Genomic DNA, 19,261 nt, shown 5'->3' with positions numbered 1-19,261 from the left:
CACATCGCCAAAGCTCTGATACCAGTTGTGGAGTGCGTGTATACAGATGCGTGCATGCGCGGTACATGTGCGTGTGGGAAGGAGAGAAGAAGAGAGTGCACAGTGTGTAGGTGGAGCAAGACTCTTCTATGAGCTGCCCCTTATTCTTTGTATATGTCCACAAGAATAAGGTGTTAGTGGGCGGGCATCCATAACCTGGGCAATTGGACAAGGCACATGCGCATGTACCCCAACATGACACATATCTCGAGTATCTATGTAGCTTAACAAGTTATATAGAGACTCAAGAATTTGGGAGATTCTATTGAGTTGTGGTCCCTACATTCAAAGTATATCTCATAACGGTGATAGAGAAACTTTGTTTGACTCTTCATCTAGACCACAATAGACAAGATCTCTAAGAAAGATAAAAGGATGTGATCTCACAATATCAAATAGGCCATTGTGATTCTCATGATGACACCATTTATTTGTATTGATCAAGCAAACAAATATCATGGAAAGAGAAGTTCACTTCACTGCATAGATTGCTTTACAATGTGGTATGGGACAGAGTATCTATGTAGCTTAACATGTTATACAGAGACTCAAGAATTTGGGAGAGTCTATTAAGTTGTGGTCCCTACATTCAAATTATATTTCATAGGTGATAGAGAAACTTTGTTTGACTCTTCATCTAGACCACAATAGACAAGACCTCTAAGAAAGATAAAAGGATGTGAGCTCACAATAGCAAATAGGTCATTGTGACTCTCATGATGACACCATTTCTTTGTATTGGTCAAGCAAACAAATATCATGGAAAGAGAATTTTACTTCACGGCATGGATTGCTTTACAATGTGGTACGGGACACATCTATCGAGTATCTATGTAGCTTAACAAATGGTATGGGACACATCTATCGAGTATGTATTGAGTTGAACAAGAATTTTGGTTGGATTATTATTTTCTTTTCGTTGGTCAGGCAGACCAAGATCTTTGGAAGACCAGTTCATTTAGCTACATGGACTTCTTTACAATGTGGTATGGGACACATATGCTGAGTCACAATGAGTCCACAAGCACTACAAATACTACTCAAATCTAAGGAGCACATATCAATAGGTGGATATTTGGTGTAGGAACACAAAACAAAACTTTACTCTTTATGGCATGCATGCTTCTGACAAAGTTGAGTTGTGCATGCATAGACTCTTCCTGTTGTCGTGCCGCTTTGCGAGCACGCATTGAAAATCGAGGATGAGAATGCCACTACACATTTTGACAGATTTAGTATAAATCATCATCATGCCTTTCTGCCAAAAAGGGGCTATTGGAGACACAATGTCGTTGAGCTTTGGTAGTACTTTGATTGATCTGCATGCAAAATGTTGTGCCCAACAATCTTGGGATGTATGCCAAAACTGTTGTACTCGGCAATGCTTTGACCAACATGTATGTCAAAAGTGGTGCACTTTGGAAGCATCGGAGTCGTTATGCTTTGCATAATCTTAGTTGCTATGTATGCCAAATGGTGGCGTCGTTACGGAATCAATTTCTCAACAATGCTTTGGTCGAAGTTTATGCCAAATTTGGTAATCCTTCGAGCGATATGTTGCCAAAATTTGTGTCTGCCATGCTTTGGTCAACAAGTATTCCAAATGTGCTACACTTTGGAGAATAATATATGCTTGAGCATCTTGTCCAAATTGTTTTCTTGCAACTCATTGATTGTTGTGCTTTACCGAGTGCGGAGGGAAGACCTCCTCAAATGCATTCAATTATACTTGCACTTTGGAGGCAAGTGGCAGTGTGGGAACGGAGGCCAAGTTAATTGATAATTTTTTTAATGGCTATTCAAAAAGAAACCAGTATCGGCGTCGCAACTAGTCATTGGAGAAGAAGGGGAGAGAGGTGGCATGAAAGGGGCACTGTGTGTATTGGGAAAGGCAGCAGGAACCGGTAGTTGGAGAGAGAGAACGGGGAGCCAGGGGCGGCCAAGTGGAGGGAATCAAGGAAGCCACCATCGAACGGTGGGGGTGAGAGGGAATGCATGGGAGTTAGAGAGAGGAGGTAGCACCACCTCAGGTACAGCACGCTGAAAAGGGAAGGAAAGGGGGTTTCCAGGGGCGGCCTGAGGAGGTTGGGTTGTAGAGGGGCCCAAGAGAGCTCTGAGAGCTGTAGGAAGAAGGGAGGCCTGATGAGGTCGAGCTACAAAGGGGCCCAGGAGAGATCCTAGAGCTAAAGGAAGAAGGGCGGCCTGACAAGGTCGAGAGATGCAGAGGGGTAGGAGAAAGGTGATGGCACCATGAGGAGGTGGTGGTGGCGTGGGGTTGTAGGCTATAGAGAAGCTAGAGCACCAAACATTGAGGAAGGCCTCCATCAAAGGAGCAGGTTCATAACAAGAGAGAAAGCAGGGCAATTGCAAGGTTGGCCGCCCAAAGGAGAAGGATGTCTGTGAGCGGGAGGAAGTGCGGATCTGCTTATGATCAAAGGGAGTTGTTGAGCTCTGAGGTTGCAGATATCATGGAAGGAGGAAGCCTTCCAAATCTGGAGGGCTCTTGGCGCTTTGGCATCAAGGAGCTCGGTCTCTTTCTATCTCTCATCTTTGTGCCCTAGCTCAAAGCTCTATCTCATAAGAATCCATACATAGCTCTCTTGTTTAGAAGCTCTCGTTATCCTCTATATCTGCATATCCTTGATAACATTAAGTTATATCTACATTTTACTCAGTCTAAAAACTTTACACTCTCTGATTTCTCGACGACAGAGAACAACAAGAAGCAGACACGTTTGTAAAAGTTGCAAGGGATAAATCTCAAGATGATCTCCTTCAAATTGGACATCAAAGAAAAATCTTTTATATGATGTTAACTCAGTGAACAGAGTAAGGGTCTAGGCGAGCATTGGTGCAAGAAGGATGGATTATGAAGCTTGGTACGGGGCCAGACTATGATCATTGCGGGCTCGGGTGAATGCCACCAACGACGGCTTGAGCATGCAACGGGCAAGAACGGACCTTATGATTGGCTGGAGGGCCAAGCAGCACAAATTCAACGTGTATGGGTGTCATTGCTCGAGATTCTATCATTACCCAAGGTTTTCAATTAGAGTTTTGATGAATATCGAGGGTCGATTTTGATCATACTTTGCACATGAATTGGGAAATTGAATGAAAGTAGGGTTAGGTCGGATTTGTGTTGTAAATTTATGGCTGTTTCAAGCTTGTTGCCTCTTTCTCTCTCTACTCTCTCACAGCTAGAAGCCCGGTGCTGTCCCGGTCAGCCCTACAGAACTACGCTCTCCGACAAATTTGGTGAACCCCACGTGAATCGACCAGGGTGAGATAGATAAGATGGCGCCGCAGCAAGGAGTGCAGGAGGTTTTACAAAAAAAATTCAAATATAAGTGTGACGTACTTCTCTAAAGAGGTACAAATTACACCGGATTTTACGAATTTGATGCAGATGATGGAAGCATTGTCAAGTCAGGCAAGGATACAAGCATCAAAGAGAAAGAAATTAGAAGATGATGTGGACGTTGTGTTGGATGTTGTGTATGTTGAGTGCAATATGTTTGAGTGCTACGATCCGATGGGATACATTTCGTGTTACAAGATGGAGATGTAGGCCCGCGAAGTTCCAGATGAGCTTATGGTGAAATCATTTGAGCGGTTGGTTATTCCAAGTTTGACTACACAAGTTGAAGATCTTGCTTGGGAGATACCCGTTGAATTCCTGCTGTCTGGCCCTCCAGCCGATCATAAGGTCGGTTCTTGCCTATTGCATGCTCAAGACGTCGTTGGCGGCATGCACCCGAGCCCGCAATGATCACAAGTTGGCCCTGTACCAAACTTTAGAATCCATCCTTCTTGCACCAATGCTCGCCCATGCCCTTACTCTGTTCACTGAGTTAACATCATATGAAATATTTTTCTTTGATGTCCAATTTGAAGGAGATCATCTTGAGATTTGTCCCTTGCAGCTTTTACAAACGTGTCTACTTCTTATTGTTCTCTATCATCAAGAAATCAGAGAATCTAAAGTTTTTAGAATAAGTAAAAGGTAGATATAACTTAATGTTATCAGGGATATGAAGATATGGAGATGATAACGAGAGCTTCTAAACAAGAGAGCTATGTTGGATTCTTATGAGATAGAAATTCAAGCTAGGGCACAAAGATGAGAGATAGAAAGAGACCGAGCTCCTTGATGCCAAAGTGTTGAGAGCCCTCCAGATTTGGAAGGCGTCCTCCTTCCATGCTATCTGCAACCTCACAAAATGCTTTGAGGAGGAGCTCAACAACTCCCTTTGATCATAAGCAGATCCGCGCTTCCTCCCGCTCACAGACGTCCTCCTCTTTTGGGAGGCCAACCTTGCAACTACCCTGCTTTCGCTCTTGTTATGAACCTGCTCCTCTAATGGAGGCCTTCCTCAATTTTTGATGCTCTAGCTTCTCTATAGCCTACAACCCCACGCCACCATCACCTCCTCACAGTGCCATCACCTTGTAGTGCTCCCCTCATTGCATGTCTCTCCTACCCCTCTGCATCTCTCGACCTCTTGAGGCCGCCCTTCTTCCTACAGCTCTTGGAACTCACCTGAGCCCCTCTGCAGATTGACCTCCTCATGTTGCCCTTGGCAACCCCTTTCCTTCCACAGTAGTGCTGCCCCCCCCCCCCCCCCCCCCCCTCCTTCCTTTTTTGGCCTGCAGTACCTGAGGTGGTGCTACCTCCTCTCTCTAACCCCCATGCATTCCTTCTCACTCCCACCGTCCGATGGCAACTCCCTTGATCCCCTCCACTTGGCCGCTCATGGATCCCCGTTCTCTCTCTCCAACTGCTTGTTCTTGCCGCCTTTCCCCATGCACACAGATTGCCCCTTTCATACCACCTCTCTCCCCTCTTCTCCAGCGAGACCAATAGCGATGTCGCTACTAGTTTCTTTTTGAATATAGCCATTAAAAATATAATCAATTAACTTGGCCTAAGTTCCCACACGGCCACTTGCCTCCAAAGTGCAAGTATAGCTGAATGCATTTGAGGAGGTCTTCCCTTCTCACTCGATAAAGCACGACAATCAATGAACTACAAGGACAACAATCCGGACAAGATCCTCAAGCATATTATTCTGCAAAATGTAGCACATTTAGAATACTTGCTGACCAAAGCATGGGAGGCACAAATTTTGGCAACATATCGCTGGAAGGATTACCAAATTTGGCATAACCTTTAACCAAAGCATTGTTGAGAAATTGATTCCATAGCGACGCCACATTTGGCATACATAGAAACTAAGGTTATGCCAAGCATAACGACTCCAATGCTTCCGAAGGGCACCACTTTTGACATACATGTCGGTCACAGCATTGCCAAGTACAACAGTTTTGGCATACATCCTAGCCAAAGCATTGTTGAGCACAACATTTTGTATGCAAATCAATCAAAGGTGACTACCATAGCTCAACCACATTCTGTCTCTAATAGCATCTGTTTGGCAAAAAGCCATGATGGCGATTTATACAAAATCTGTCAAAACGTGCAGTGGCTCTCTCATCCTCGATTTTCAACCCGTGCCCGCTTTTGACACCCTCTAAACCTGCACATCCTCCGGTATGTGCCAACTGCATCAAATCTTTAAGCATAAGTTTGTTTGGTATAAAACATAATGAATCCCTGTGTTATGGAACATAGGCACGCCCTGCTCAAACCATAGACATATGCTAGTCCTCCTAGATCAAACGGAACAAGAAGAAACTGCCCAAACATTGGAGCTTCATAATACCCTTCCGGAATATGAACAGGGAAACCTATCCAGAATCAATCGAAAACACCCAAACTGTGTCGGTAATTGAAAACAGAATTTTCCCTTTGGCAGGAGCACATGACAACTACTCCCCTCTGCTGGCAACCATAAGATCTCTGACATGATGAATAATAAGGGGAATACAATAAAAAACCCATACCGTGCATATCCTTTGATGAACCTAGTAAACATCTTTTTAAAAATTTGGTTTTCTTGCCACCTTGGTAGACGATCCAGTATACCATCTTCATCTCTTCTAGCTTTAAAATCCTAATGCACGTGCTGGTATCCCATTCCCTCATCATCCACTTCATCACGCAAAAGATCTCTAATATTCTCTGCATCTATAATTTTTGGAGCATCACTCTCACACATAGGCTTGTCTATGCATAAGTCCTTTGCTTGCTCTTCTTCAAAAAGATCAGTGCTACTGTAAACCCATCCTCTTGCTGTAAAACCTGCACCCCCTCTGAATTGGCATTCCCATCATAAAGGGTATCACCACATACTGAACCACATACATGTAAACCACATAAGAAAGCATCAATGATGCCATCCTCATCCTGTTCAGTAGCATCACCACATGTATGCACTTCCTCCACAATAAATTTAGACTCTTGCTTCTGTTCACATGTATCGAATGACACATCCATGTTATCATGTGTAGTTTTAATATCATGGAAAGCATCCTCTTTTAGATTCAAAGATTTGTCACATACCTTTGTATAATCCACATGCATAATTCCCTTGGTGAGTTGACAACAAAACAACTGGCATCTTCATTATTAGCTTCATCTTGGTTGCTAATGACACAACCATTAGCTTTAGGTAATTCTGGAAAACCTGAGGGTGGTGCAGAATGGGCCCCTACTACACTTTAAATTAAATTTTGAGTTTTCCCGCCCCTCCTCGCTCCCCTCAATTGACTGAAAAGACTTTAAAGATTTTGTTATTATTTATCTTTCCTATTTTATTTGAATTTAAGGACATGCTACTTCCCTGCTACCAACTAAGCCAATTCCTTACTGCCACCCCCAAAATCGCGTAACTAGTGTACCACTAAATCATGCATACACCTTGTGATGCTACTAGCAATTACTTAGGGGCAATCATTTCACAACAACTTGGTGATGCTATATCCTAAAAGTGTTTTTGCTTGCATCTAGAGGAGCATATAATAGGCACCTATGAGAAAGAGCTACAAGTTGCACTACTTGTTAGGTACTCCATTCATATCATATATGGATTATCAGACTATGAAACACTCTATGACTCAAATTATGCCATCTCACAAACAATTGAGGTTGGAAAATATATTATCATAGTTTCACTTTCACATTCCTTACGTTCTAGGCAAGCACAACTAGGTAGCAAATTCTCTCTCATGAGAGCCATTGGCTAATGTATACTAAATTGCATATCACCATTATTTTAGCCGTTTGATTGATGCAATATGCTAATGAGCCACATTTTGCTACTGTGATGTCTATTGTTGTGGATGCTTTAAAAGATCTTTGATTTCAGAGATGAATATTTCAACTTCTCAAAAGACAAAGGATGCCATATGAGCGTAGCAAAAGCACAATTTGTGCTCTCTTGAAATAAAAATGGAGGACTTAATGTTGTTCAAGTTCGCAAAGGCTCATTTTAAACATATTACTAGCAACGACTGGCAAGGAAAGAACTTGAGAAATTTATTAAATGAGAGGTCATAATAGTATGAAGGTGACATGGGAGTATTTCAATTATGAGAAGGGACAAATGAAATTTCCTATAGGCTCTGGTTGCCATCTCACTCAAAAAATCTACCTATGTCTACTCAAACACCCATGAAGCTACCCGATCGAGGACCACATGAGTTTGATGAGATCTAGGACGTTCTATAGCCTAAAATCATCCTCAAGAAAGATTACAAGATGCTACAAAATGGTGAATGCATTCAATTGCTTAAAATCTACACTTTGTTATTATGGGCAACTAAAAGATTCAGTGTTATTTTTGTAAATGTGAAAACATTTACAAAATGACATGGGTACCCAACCCCTCTCATTTACACAGGTCGGGTACCCCACACTTTCGAATAGCCCTCTCCTCTTCCATTTGGTCAAGGCTTTCCTTATATCTTGTGCTTTCACATTAATCTTCTTGAATCAAAACTTTGGCCATATCTTACCTAAGTTGTGTATATATAACAATCCTACAAGATTACCTAGTTGGGACATAGAACTCTACAGCTAGGCTCACATGCCACATGGAGTAGAGGCCAAGTGAAGGAGTATAATTCCTCATGTACTTAAACATCAGTAGGTCATGCAAATGATATCATATGTCTATATAGATTTTAAGAGCCTCTGGTTGTTGCATGATTTTGACTCGTGGAGTGGCCATTTATGTGGGGGATATCAAGCTACAAGAGCCTCTCTTTTTTTATCGAGAGTGCCATTTACATAGCATGCCCCTTTCTCCCATTTGCCTATCTTTTGGATTCTTTGATGGTATTCTTGCATCAAACATTGGTTCTTTCCCCTTTGCATCATGCTAGCGATAATAATTGTATTTGATCTATACAAATTTGACATATGAGAATAGGTTCATCACAATTCATCCTCTTCATAGAGCTTATTTATCAATCCATATTCTCTTATTGTAAATCATAATGAAGTTTGAACAAAGAGGGGGAAGGTAAAAATTGAATGAAATTGATTGTTGGTACTCAATGTGGTGTTTTAAAGAGAAGAAATTCTTGTAATTCTAATGATTTTTTTTCATGTTTATGATTTGCCCATTCTTAGTTATGATTTGTCACATTCATTGTGTTTCAGATTGTAAATAGTTTTGAAAGTGTTTGGAAGGAACCACGAGGTTCACACAAAAGTAATCTCTCTAGATAATGTTGAAGTTTGAAAGTGATAGCATTAATCTTTTCTTGATGCACGATGATCAAAAGGCATGCATAGGGCTGGGCCACATCAATTGATTTTGATACAACACTAAGTCTTGCTTTCTACACTAACTTTATTACGAGATCGAGAGATATGTAGTCTAAATAAGAGGTTGATCTCTTTCCCTATCTTATCAAAAACACACATGATGTTTTAAAGTAGTGGAGTCCTTAGGTTCTAGCAAAATAACCTACTGAAATGCTATCAACAACCTATAAAGTGCAAAAGACCCACCTTGTATACAAGACAATCTACAGCATAGCCTTATGTAAGAGATGCATAACTTGTCATGATGGAAAGCATGTAGAAAGCTCTCCACCTGATATATCTAGGCCATGGCACTACTCATCATAATTTCCCGACGTGTCTTAACCTTAGCACATATCATTCTAAATCCTGCAAACCACCTAGGGGTCTCACAAATCCATGTACTTTTCTACAAGTGTGTTAACCAACTTGAGACTCTACCTGAAGTCCTCTAACTAGCATGTGTAACAATGGAATGCATGGTCAAGAATTGGTCTTTCTCTTGCCACCAAAGTCCAATCATCCGCCCACTATAGGCCCTTATATGCTTTTTTGAGAGTGCCATAATTAATGTCAACTTACCTTATACATACCAATGAGAATGTTCATTTGTAAATATTTAGCATTTCTACATCAAGTGAAGCAGGTACAGAGAAGGGTCTTTGTATATATATAAAGACAAAATCAAGCACCATAGCTTTGCCTTTCAGGAGAGCTTCCTAAACAGATGATGCATTTAAAGTCATGGGAGAAACTTCTCTTAGAAAAAGCAAAGCATTTGTCCCAGTCTCAGTCTCAGGTAAGGCCTTCATTTTTGGGCTTAAGGCTTCACATGTTAAATTCATGGGAAAAGGCTTATATCATCTAAAAGCTGGTCATAACCATCATTTATGGTATTCGGATGCAGATCATCAATCTGGTCTTTCAGTGGAGAGCCAGACAGAAAGCCTCTGCCAGTATTAAATTTGACAGGGACTTCTAGCTCATCCTGCACTGGCCACCCTTGTGTTGTTCGTTGAGCTGAACGAGCAAGTAATATTTCTAACTCGTCTTCCTCCTCCAGAAGCTCATCTATCTTTGAATGTGCATTTTCACCAGGCTTTTCTGCACAGAGATCCTCCATCCTTGAGTTACAACGGGCGGGACTATGGACATCTTCCATTAGCTCATCTTCTGTCGTGTCTGATCAGAAATAGATCATTAGATGCTTATAATGGTGGAAAATATGGCGCTATTCTATGTATCCAGGAACTGGCAATTAGACTTTTCTGCTTCACACGAGGTTTACAAAGAATAGAGACGGTACCTATGGCTGCTTTTGAGGCTCCACGAGAGCATTCGCCCTTGAAGAATTTTGACTCCTTTGAAAACACCTATCCAGCGACCAAAGTACTTCATTAACCTTTTAAAAACTCAGGAAAAAGAAAAGTTTGTCTCTACCTGCTCAACATTGTTCACTGTGATGTTCAGGTAGTGTGCATATGGTGTTGGACTGAAAACAGCAACCTGCACGCATGTCGAATTCAGTAGACAGCATCAAAAGTATGCACCAAATTTGTTTGTGTGTACAAGCCTGCCTATCTCTCACAAATGGTAGGCCAGGGGCCATGACCAGGCTAGAAGCCATAACGAACTAACAGCAGAAATGCAAAAAAGGATGAGGGCAGAAATAGAGGTAGCCCAAGTCCTTTGGAGAAAGGAATTGGATGCAACAACCACCACCTTTGTGGTTTGGAAATCAGAGATGGAGAAGCATATGAATGAAAAGGATGCCCTGATTGAAGAACTCAAGAGAGAATTTGAAGAGTATAGAAGTAAATCAGAAAAAGCTAAAGATGACCAATCCAAAGTGATCGAGGAATTGAACAATATCAAAGAGCAGGTAAAAACTCTTAAGGAGGAGGAGCAACAAAAAACACGAGAAGCTTCCTCGTGGGCAGATAGGCTCTTCCAAACGCAAAAAAAAGGCGGACAAAGCGGAGAAGTGGATTGAGACTGCAAAGAAACGAAAAGGTGGAATGTCTACTACCACACACCCATCTACCATCATTAACTTGACCTTGGAGGAGGAGCAAAAGAGGAACGAGAGCTCTTCATGTACGTGTCACTTGTCTCAAAGACTTTACAATCTCGAAGAAGAAGTTAAGGAACTTCTGAAACAAATGAACATCCCTGAGCCTACTCACACAAGGGCTTGGAGAGTGGGAAAGAAAGGGAAGGAAGGGAAGGATGGGACAGGTAGCTCCAAAGAAATAGCGCTCATTATGCGCTTTCCTACCTTGGAGGCAAGGAAGGAATTTTGGACGAAAAGACCAACACTCAAGAAGACCGAGATTTTCTTGGGGGATGATCTCACCCTAGCACAGATAGCGCACATGCAAGAGAAGATGCCGGAGATCAAGGCAGACAAAGAGAAAGGAAAATTTGCTTTTTACAGAGGAGGAAGAGTAGTGATTCTAAAAAAAAAGCACCACATGACGGTGCAAGACCTATTGGACAAGCTTAAAACTAGCAGCTTGGAATTGTGATGGCTCATTGAAGCTAGATGTGGACGCATTTGAGGATAGCTTCACAGGAAGAGACATTATTTTCTACTCACAGACACCAGACTCCCGGTGGTACTTTACCTAGAGTGTCGGGGTATCATTGGGAGACTACTTGTAGACGAGAGGTGAGATCAAAGTATAGAGAACGGGGGTAAGGAGGTGTGGCAGTCTTATTCAAGGAGGAGTTGCAGTCCCTCATTCGTATTGTCCGTAGAGATGAGAATACTAGGTATATGTGAGTCAAGGTGAGAGCGGAGACTAAAGGCTACTTTACATCGCAATATGCTATTTTCCACCAAGCACATCTCACTATGCATCCCCCAAGGGATAGTCACCTCATATAATTTTGGATGAGGATATATGGGAGTTCTCTAGAGATGGGGATGTTTTTATCCTTCTGGGGACTTCAATGCCAGAACGGGCCACTCTCAGACAGTCTTCTACGATACCTCAGAAAAGATGTTGAGAGAATGTCCCCAAAGAGTTGGTCTAACGGTAAGGCTTTGGCCTCTCAACCTATGGGTTGTGGGTTCAAATCCCCCATTGGGTCACACTCTAGAGGGACACCTTGTGCTCACCTGGTGTTCACGTTGCTAGGGCTCTTGCCCTTGGACACTCGAGTGCATCCTCCTCCTGGGGTGGGTCACCCGAGGAGGAGGTTCCTAGCTGGTTGCTACGAGTTCTCTCCGCCGTTCCCAGCATGTGGTGCATCAATTAGGTGGCCATGGTGATGCCTACGCGTGGCTCTTGCCCGATGGTACGTGGCCCTTGCCCGACCATGTAACATGGCTAATATTTGGAAGGGATAAGCACCTCCCCCTGTGGGCCCTATGGTGTGTCGAAAAAAAAAAAGATGTTGAGAGAATTGGATGTCATTGATATGGGTTTGGCCAAGTGTTTGCAGGATGAGGAGAACACGGGTTATGGGGGATAATTTATAGATATGGGGATTGCACATGGACTAGCCATTTTGAATGGTCTACAGAGATTTCCAACATCGAGTGGGTTCACTTGTTTTCCTCACATACATGGGGCTAGCACAATGGACTATGTTTTGGTTCGGCCCACTTTTATACCCTCTATTCATGATTTTACAGACGGCGGGCCCAGGTCTATCGGTGTAGCGGTAGATCGTATGCTTCTCACGTTTACTTTCTCTTTTTAGTTCAGCACAACTCGATTGACACAAACATCCACACATATGCGATACAGTTTCACGTCAGAGATTGATTTTGTCTACATAGATGGCATATACAGACGCTTAGCTATTGAGGAACCGAGAATTCCATTAGAGGAGCTTACCCAAATACTGACAGAGACATTACATGATGCAGCAATAGAGGCATACCCACATAGCAAGCCTGAGCACAAACGTCGTTCTGGGAGCATGCCCCAAAACAGTTGGTATGATGAGGAATGTAGAGAAACGAGAGCCACACTTCAAAAAGAGGTGTCTTTGGGAGTCATTACTATATAATAAAATAAGCCAAGCGTGCGAAACTTTCTAAGAAAATAGAGCGGAAAAATTAGGGAAGAGGGATAAATGTACAATTTGATTGAAGAGATTGCATTCGTCATGGCCAACGCGTTTCGACCATTACTGGTCTCATCAGGGCAAAAAATTACAATCTCTTACTGGGTTTATATAGGAAAGGTGGATTGGAGGGTTGGCTTTGGAGGATTTCTCCCTCTCTACCTCACCATCCTCCACACAAATCCCCCCCACAAATAGAAGAAGAAGTAGGCGAAAGTTTTGGCTTCCCCTCACTAATCCGCATGCTTACCTCACCAACTCATGCTCTTTGGTAAGCTTCCCTCACACTCACTCGTTATTAACCCTACCTCTAGTTTTGTACATAACCTAACCACTCGTCCCCTCTCTTTCAACGAAAGTAAATGCTTAGACTTAGGGCTCAAATACATCCCCCCACCCTCCAACCCCCCACCCAAGCTCATCCTCCGAGCCCACGAAGCATTGTCTAGGAGCCTTCAACTCAAAGTGTTCTTTCAAAATTCACCATCCAACCCACCTTCCCATTTCAAACCCCCTAACCCCTCTTGGATGCCCCCCTCCCTGAACCCTCAATTAGAAAACATCACACTTCAAAACCACCTAAATCTAATTTCTACACTTTTAAACTATAACGCTTCACGCTCTAAATTTCCGAATTTTGTCAAACAAGCACTTAAAACCCTTTCTAAGGACTCCTCCATAATCATTAAACCGGCCGACAAAAACCTAGGCCTCACCATCCTCTCTAGAGAGTGGTATGACCAAGAGGCCTTTAGGCAACTCAATGACCAATCCACTTATCAGCCCGTTACCATACCACCACACAACTACGTTGCCTCCTTACTCTACTCCATCACCATCAAATACACTCTCCTTACTTTAGAAGAATCAACCTTTATTCTTGCACCAATTTCCAAACCCTTCAAACCTTGCCCTATCCAGTTCCTTCCTAAGATTCATAAACCTTCCCTTGTAGCCCGCCCTATTTGCTCCTATCGAGGATACATATTAGAAAATGCCTCCAAATGGGTACACTACCAACTTTACCCTATCCTCCTTACACAAAAACAACACCTCAAAGACTCTCTATCCCTCATCATAGATCTCCAAGAAAAACCCTTCCCTCCGCACAGTCTCCTTTTCACATTTGACGTGACCTCTCTCTACCCTAGCATCCCCATATCCCAAGGTCTTCTAGAAGTTCTATCACTAACCATTTTGATAATCCAAAAACGGAGTTCGTCATCTCACTTGCCACCCTAATCCTCTCACACCATTATCTTTGCTTCAAAGATAAAGTGTGGAAACAAATAAAAGGCACGGCTATGGGGTCAAACTTTGCAGTGGTTTATGCTTGCCTATTTCTCTGTCACTTAGAAAACCACTCTCCTCTTATCCACAACCCCAACCTGGCTTATTATAAAAGATTCATAGATTATACGTTTGGAATCTGGACAGGCACGCTTAGCACACTCTCCAAAGCACTAGACTCCTATGCCGCCCCTCTACAAAAGCATATAGTAATCACCCCTGTCATCTCCACCTTCGAAGCCACTATCCTGGATGTCCATTTTCATAAAGGACATCAATTTAGCCAATGTGGCATTCTAGACTCTAACTGCCACCAAAAGCCACTAAACTCTTACCAATACATATCTTGGATCTCTTGGCACCCTCTCCACCAGAAGTTGGCTTTTATAAAAGCAAATCTCAGACGATATATCGTTAGAGAGAGCACCTCAAAGGGCTTCTCAAGCCTAAGAAACCTCTTCTTCCATAGGCTTCTTTACAGGGGATATCCTAGAGGACTTTTAATAAAAGTCTTTTGCTCAATCTCTTACCAAGAGAGACCTTCTCTTTTAAGCAAAACTCCAAAAACCAAAAAAGTTCTCCCCATTATCTTGAAACTTCCTTTTTCACCAGAAACTCGGAAACTTAATCCTACCCTAACCATTGGAAAACCTCTCCACCTAGCATGCAGCCTTTCCCCCACCCTTGCACACCTTGACAAACCCACCCTTTGTTGGACTAATGGCCCTAATTTAAGCTCTATCCTAACTAGAGCCTTAGAACCACATTGAAGAACATTTCTTTCCCTTTATATTTTACCCTACCCTAACACCCATTTTTGTGTTTTGCAGGAATACGCCCATAACTTCACATACTTGGGCCACCCCTACTTAGCCATTTCCTTAGTTATTTTGAGCCTCCCTCGACAAGGCACCTCGACATAACTCGGTTCATTGTACTCCCTTCTTTGCATTGATCTCATGATGTAAAGAAAACCCCCATACCACCAACTACCCTTTACCCTTTACCATTGAAAGTTTTTTGGCTATAACTTGTGGATGTAAGAAAGCCCCTAACCCTCTCTTGATGTTGAAATCATTACCACCTACCTACATTCCACTATAAGTTTTTTTCTACCCAAACATTTGTTATGGTAATATTGTCCCACCTCTCTCTCTCTCTCTCTCTCTCTCTCTCTCTCTCTCTCTCTCTCTCTCTCTCTCAAACCCCCATCCATCCCCATCCTCCCTATATTACACACGCTAACCCCCACCCTCGCAGTTCCCCCCTCTCTCTCCTTTGCTCCAGTTGCAATGCACTTGAACCCTTTAAAAAAACCACGCTGCCTTTAACTAGGCAGTCTCCCCCTCTCTCACTTACTTTAGTTACAACAGACAGCCTTTAAGATAAGCAGTAAAAAATAATAATTTTACCAACCCCCCCCCCCCCCCCCCCCCTCCTCGGTCCCCCCCTTTTTTGGAGGAGACATCTCCCTTAATACTAGCCTCTGCCTTCACCCCCTTCCCCTTCATCTCTCTACAAATCTTCAAAATTACAAACCCCTTTTAGACACAATTTCCCAAACAAATTCCCCCCTTCCCCCCTCTCTCTCTTGTCATTCCCCAACCCACCTCCTATATAAACTCCCCCTCCCTCTATTGAACTCCTTTTAAAACCCACTACCACCTCCTCCCACTGATGAGCTCCTCACGGAGCGAAACGCGTTTGGTTCCCCTCTTAACCTAACCCCAGCCTAAACCCCTTTACCTTACGCTTTAATTTGAGTACTACGCACGCTTGATATATTTCTACCGGAGATCAAGGCAACCAAAGAGAAAGGAAAAATTGCTTTTTACATAGGAGGAGTAGTGATTTTTAAAAAAAAGCACCACATGACGGTGCAAGACCTATGGGACAAGCTTACAACTAGCAGCTTGGAATTGTGATGGCTCATTGAAGCTAGATGTGGACGCATTTGAGGATAGCTTCACAGGAAGAGACATTATTTTCTACTCAGACACCAGACTCCCGGTGGTACTTTACCTAGAGTGTCGAGGTATCATTGGGAGACTACTTGTAGACGAGAGGTGAGATCAAAGTATAGAGAACGGGGGTAAGGAGGTGTGGCAGTCTTATTCAAGGAGGAGTTGCAGTCCCTCATTCGTATTGTCCGTAGAGATGAGAATACTAGGTATATGTGAGTCAAGGTGAGAGCGGAGACTAAAGGCTACTTTACATCGCAATATGCTATTTTCCACCAAGCACATCTCACTATGCATCCCCGAAGGGATAGTCACCTTATATAATTTTGGATGAGGATATATGGGAGTTCTCTAGAGATGGGGATGTTTTTATCCTTCTGGGGACTTCAATGCCAGAACGGGCCACTCTCAGACAGTCTTCTACGATACCTCAGAAAAGATGTTGAGAGAATTGGATGTCATTGATATGGGTTTGGCCAGGTGTTTGCAAGATGAGGAGAACACGGGTTATGGGGGATATTTTATAGATATGGGGACTGCACATGGACTAGCCATTTTGAATGGTCTACAGAGATTTCCAACATCGAGTAGGTTCACTTGTTTTCCTCACATACATGGGGCTAGCACAGTGGACTATGTTTTGGTTCGGCCCACTTTTATACCATCTATTCATGATTTTACAGTCGGCGGCCCAGGTCTATTGGTGTAGCGGTAGATCATGTCCTTCTCACGTTTACTTTCTCTTTTAGTTCGGCACAGCTCGATTGACACAAACATCCACACATATGCGATACAGTTTCACGTCAGAGACTGATTTTGTCTACATAGATGGCATATACAAACGCTTAGCTACTGAGGAACCGAGAATTCCATTAGAGGAGCTTACCCAAATACTGACAAAGACATTACATGATGCAGCAATAGAGGCATACCCACATAGCAAGCCTAAGCACAAACGTCGTTCTAGGAGCATGTCCCAGAACAGTTGGTATGATGAGGAATGTAGAGAAACGAGAGCCACACTTCAAAAAGAGGTGTCTTTGGGAGTCATTACTCATAGACTATATAACCGACCTGTACAACGTAGAGGGCGGTACTATTTCAATTACCTGTTAAATTTACACAGAGCACTGAGAAGGGAAGAGAACACAGTTGCGTCCAGCGACTAGAATGTCACTGCGCACACGAGACCAACACCCTGTAGGCCCCAAAGACTGGCACCCCTTTCGGTATTTCTTTATTGAAATTAAGGTAGACGATCCGACCAATTAGCACAAGCTTTCACAAAGCTGTCCAAACCTAACGAGGGCTGAAAACGCAGGTTTTCGACCTGATTTCGACAACATAACGACGCAAAACCCCTGTAGGTCAAAAGCAACTGTCTAGGATAGATTCCCTTGCTATCTGCAAGCTTTCTGGTGAGCTGTCACAGAAATTCAGCGGGCTGTAATTCTCTGTTTTTCACTGCCGGGTGCCCAAAAGCCTATACACGCATCCTAAGGCTCTCATGAGGCTCCCCCGGTGTTCCCTTGCAGTTTAGGTGCGAAACCCTGAACCTGCAGAAAAACACAGCAGGCTGTAATTCGCTATTTCGGATCGTTTTTACCGGAGCGAACACGCCTACGCGTGTCCCAAGGGCTCCCGCACACAATGGGACAATTCCCCTGTGGATTGGACGAGTTTTCACGCGAGAAAACGCTCCAAACTCGCAATCTTTTGCGATGGAATTGTGCGTACCTGTGGGGGATTAGCAATTAGCTAATCCAGTTCCTGTTCAGAAGGCTCTTGCCTTGGCAAACGCGCATAAACCCCCAGAACTGTACATGTTCATCTGAGTAGCCCAACTAGTGGGGCATTACCATATGTGCCAAAGGGGAGAGAGAGATGCACAAGAGCAAATCATCGCGCTACATGAGACAGAGGAGAAGACAAGCTTTCCATTAGAGCTATAGACCTGCACCCACTACTCTCACACACACTGTAGGTCACTTGTGTGTAAAATTCAACCCCTCTCTCAAATTGGGCGCCTCCTCTTGCTGAGGTGACCTACAGATTGACCTCCTCTTGCCAAGTGTCCAGTTTGCCCCTTTGAATTAATTCCCCAATTCCCACTCACTTATAAAGTTGTAAGTGACTTTCCGAGTGGCCCAGATTTCGTTTGGCGGGCACGGGCTTCCATACTCATCAAAATTCAGTGCTAACTGGCCCGACCAATCCCTGGCTGACCGACCCAGACTCCCGATGTGAGAAACCTATTCGGCCGCAGCCGTTTCACACTGGCCATGCAATGTCCACTTGCACCTTTTCAAGGGTCCCGGGGAAACAAGTAAAAATTAAAATAAATAAAAATATCTAGTACTTATTTATACACCTCGTGGTGACACATCGCACCCTTGAAATATTGCAAGCGACCTCCCTTGCATGCCAATAATACATGCGGTATCTCTTGATATCACACATATTCTATGATGGGAATCCAAGATATACATGCTTCCGGAAATGTAGCGTTGGACGATTAAACAATCCCGCCAACCTGGCTACGACACATATATCAAGCATAGAAGTCTTCTAGTGTACTCTCAAGCACAAACTTCTTTAGCTAAATTATGTATGGAAAGAGTAGATACAATTGCTTAACTACTCTCTTGAGCATCATGAACCATGCTCTTGCCTTGCTCCAAAAAGGCTACATCAAGTCACTGTGGGTTCCATCTGAAGGGCTTCAAGATACAATTGCAATAGCTGAGGTGAATCAACCAATTCAGACTCTTCCATCCATTTGGCATCCAGCAATGGATAGTTCTTGAACTTCACCAAATAGAGTCTTGCAACCTTTCCTCTAACCTTTCTTTCCTTATGTGCCAATATCTGTTCAAGAACAAGGATCTCATCCAATTCTTCCACTTCCGGTTGTTCCTCGTGAAGCATATTCTCTGGCACATTACCAACAAAGGGTCTTAGAAGCAGAGTTACCCGGAACGCGGAACGGGAACGGCGACGGGCCTCCCTGCGGAACGGGGGAACGGGAATGGGCCCGAAACGGGAACGGCGCGGAACGGCAGGCTAAAAAAACACCCAAATATTTATTTTTTTAGCGTTATGTGTTTGAATACAAGTAGTATTAGAGTCCTTTGACTCTAATACCCACAAAAAACACGATTCGAAGACCATTTAA

General features: G+C 43.2%; 1 protein-coding gene across 2 annotated transcripts in view; it reads right to left on the bottom strand.

The window, feature by feature from the left end:
- Positions 1 to 9,323: 9,323 nt before the first annotated feature.
- LOC147459710 (nuclear localized protein) overlaps positions 9,324 to 19,261 on the bottom strand; it is a 34,087-nt gene continuing 24,149 nt past the window's right edge. Inside the window, exons 7-9 of one of the 2 annotated variants that reach the window (XM_086510922.1) lie at positions 10,196 to 10,261; positions 10,062 to 10,128; positions 9,324 to 9,937 (exon numbers count right to left, since the gene is read on the bottom strand). In XM_086510922.1, coding sequence (XP_086367048.1) covers positions 9,597 to 9,937; positions 10,062 to 10,128; positions 10,196 to 10,261 — 474 coding nt within the window. In that variant the 3' untranslated portion in view covers positions 9,324 to 9,596. The remainder of the gene's footprint in view (positions 9,938 to 10,061; positions 10,129 to 10,195; positions 10,262 to 19,261) is intronic. The other variant, XM_086510921.1, reaches the window with a different exon arrangement.

This window comes from Adiantum capillus-veneris, chromosome 4 (genome assembly GCF_014529385.1).
Source record: "Adiantum capillus-veneris isolate H3 chromosome 4, ASM1452938v2, whole genome shotgun sequence".
NCBI classification, from domain to species: domain Eukaryota; kingdom Viridiplantae; phylum Streptophyta; class Polypodiopsida; order Polypodiales; family Pteridaceae; genus Adiantum; species Adiantum capillus-veneris.
Note: the sequence above shows the minus strand (reverse complement) of the source record. Positions and strands in the feature narration are given on the sequence as shown.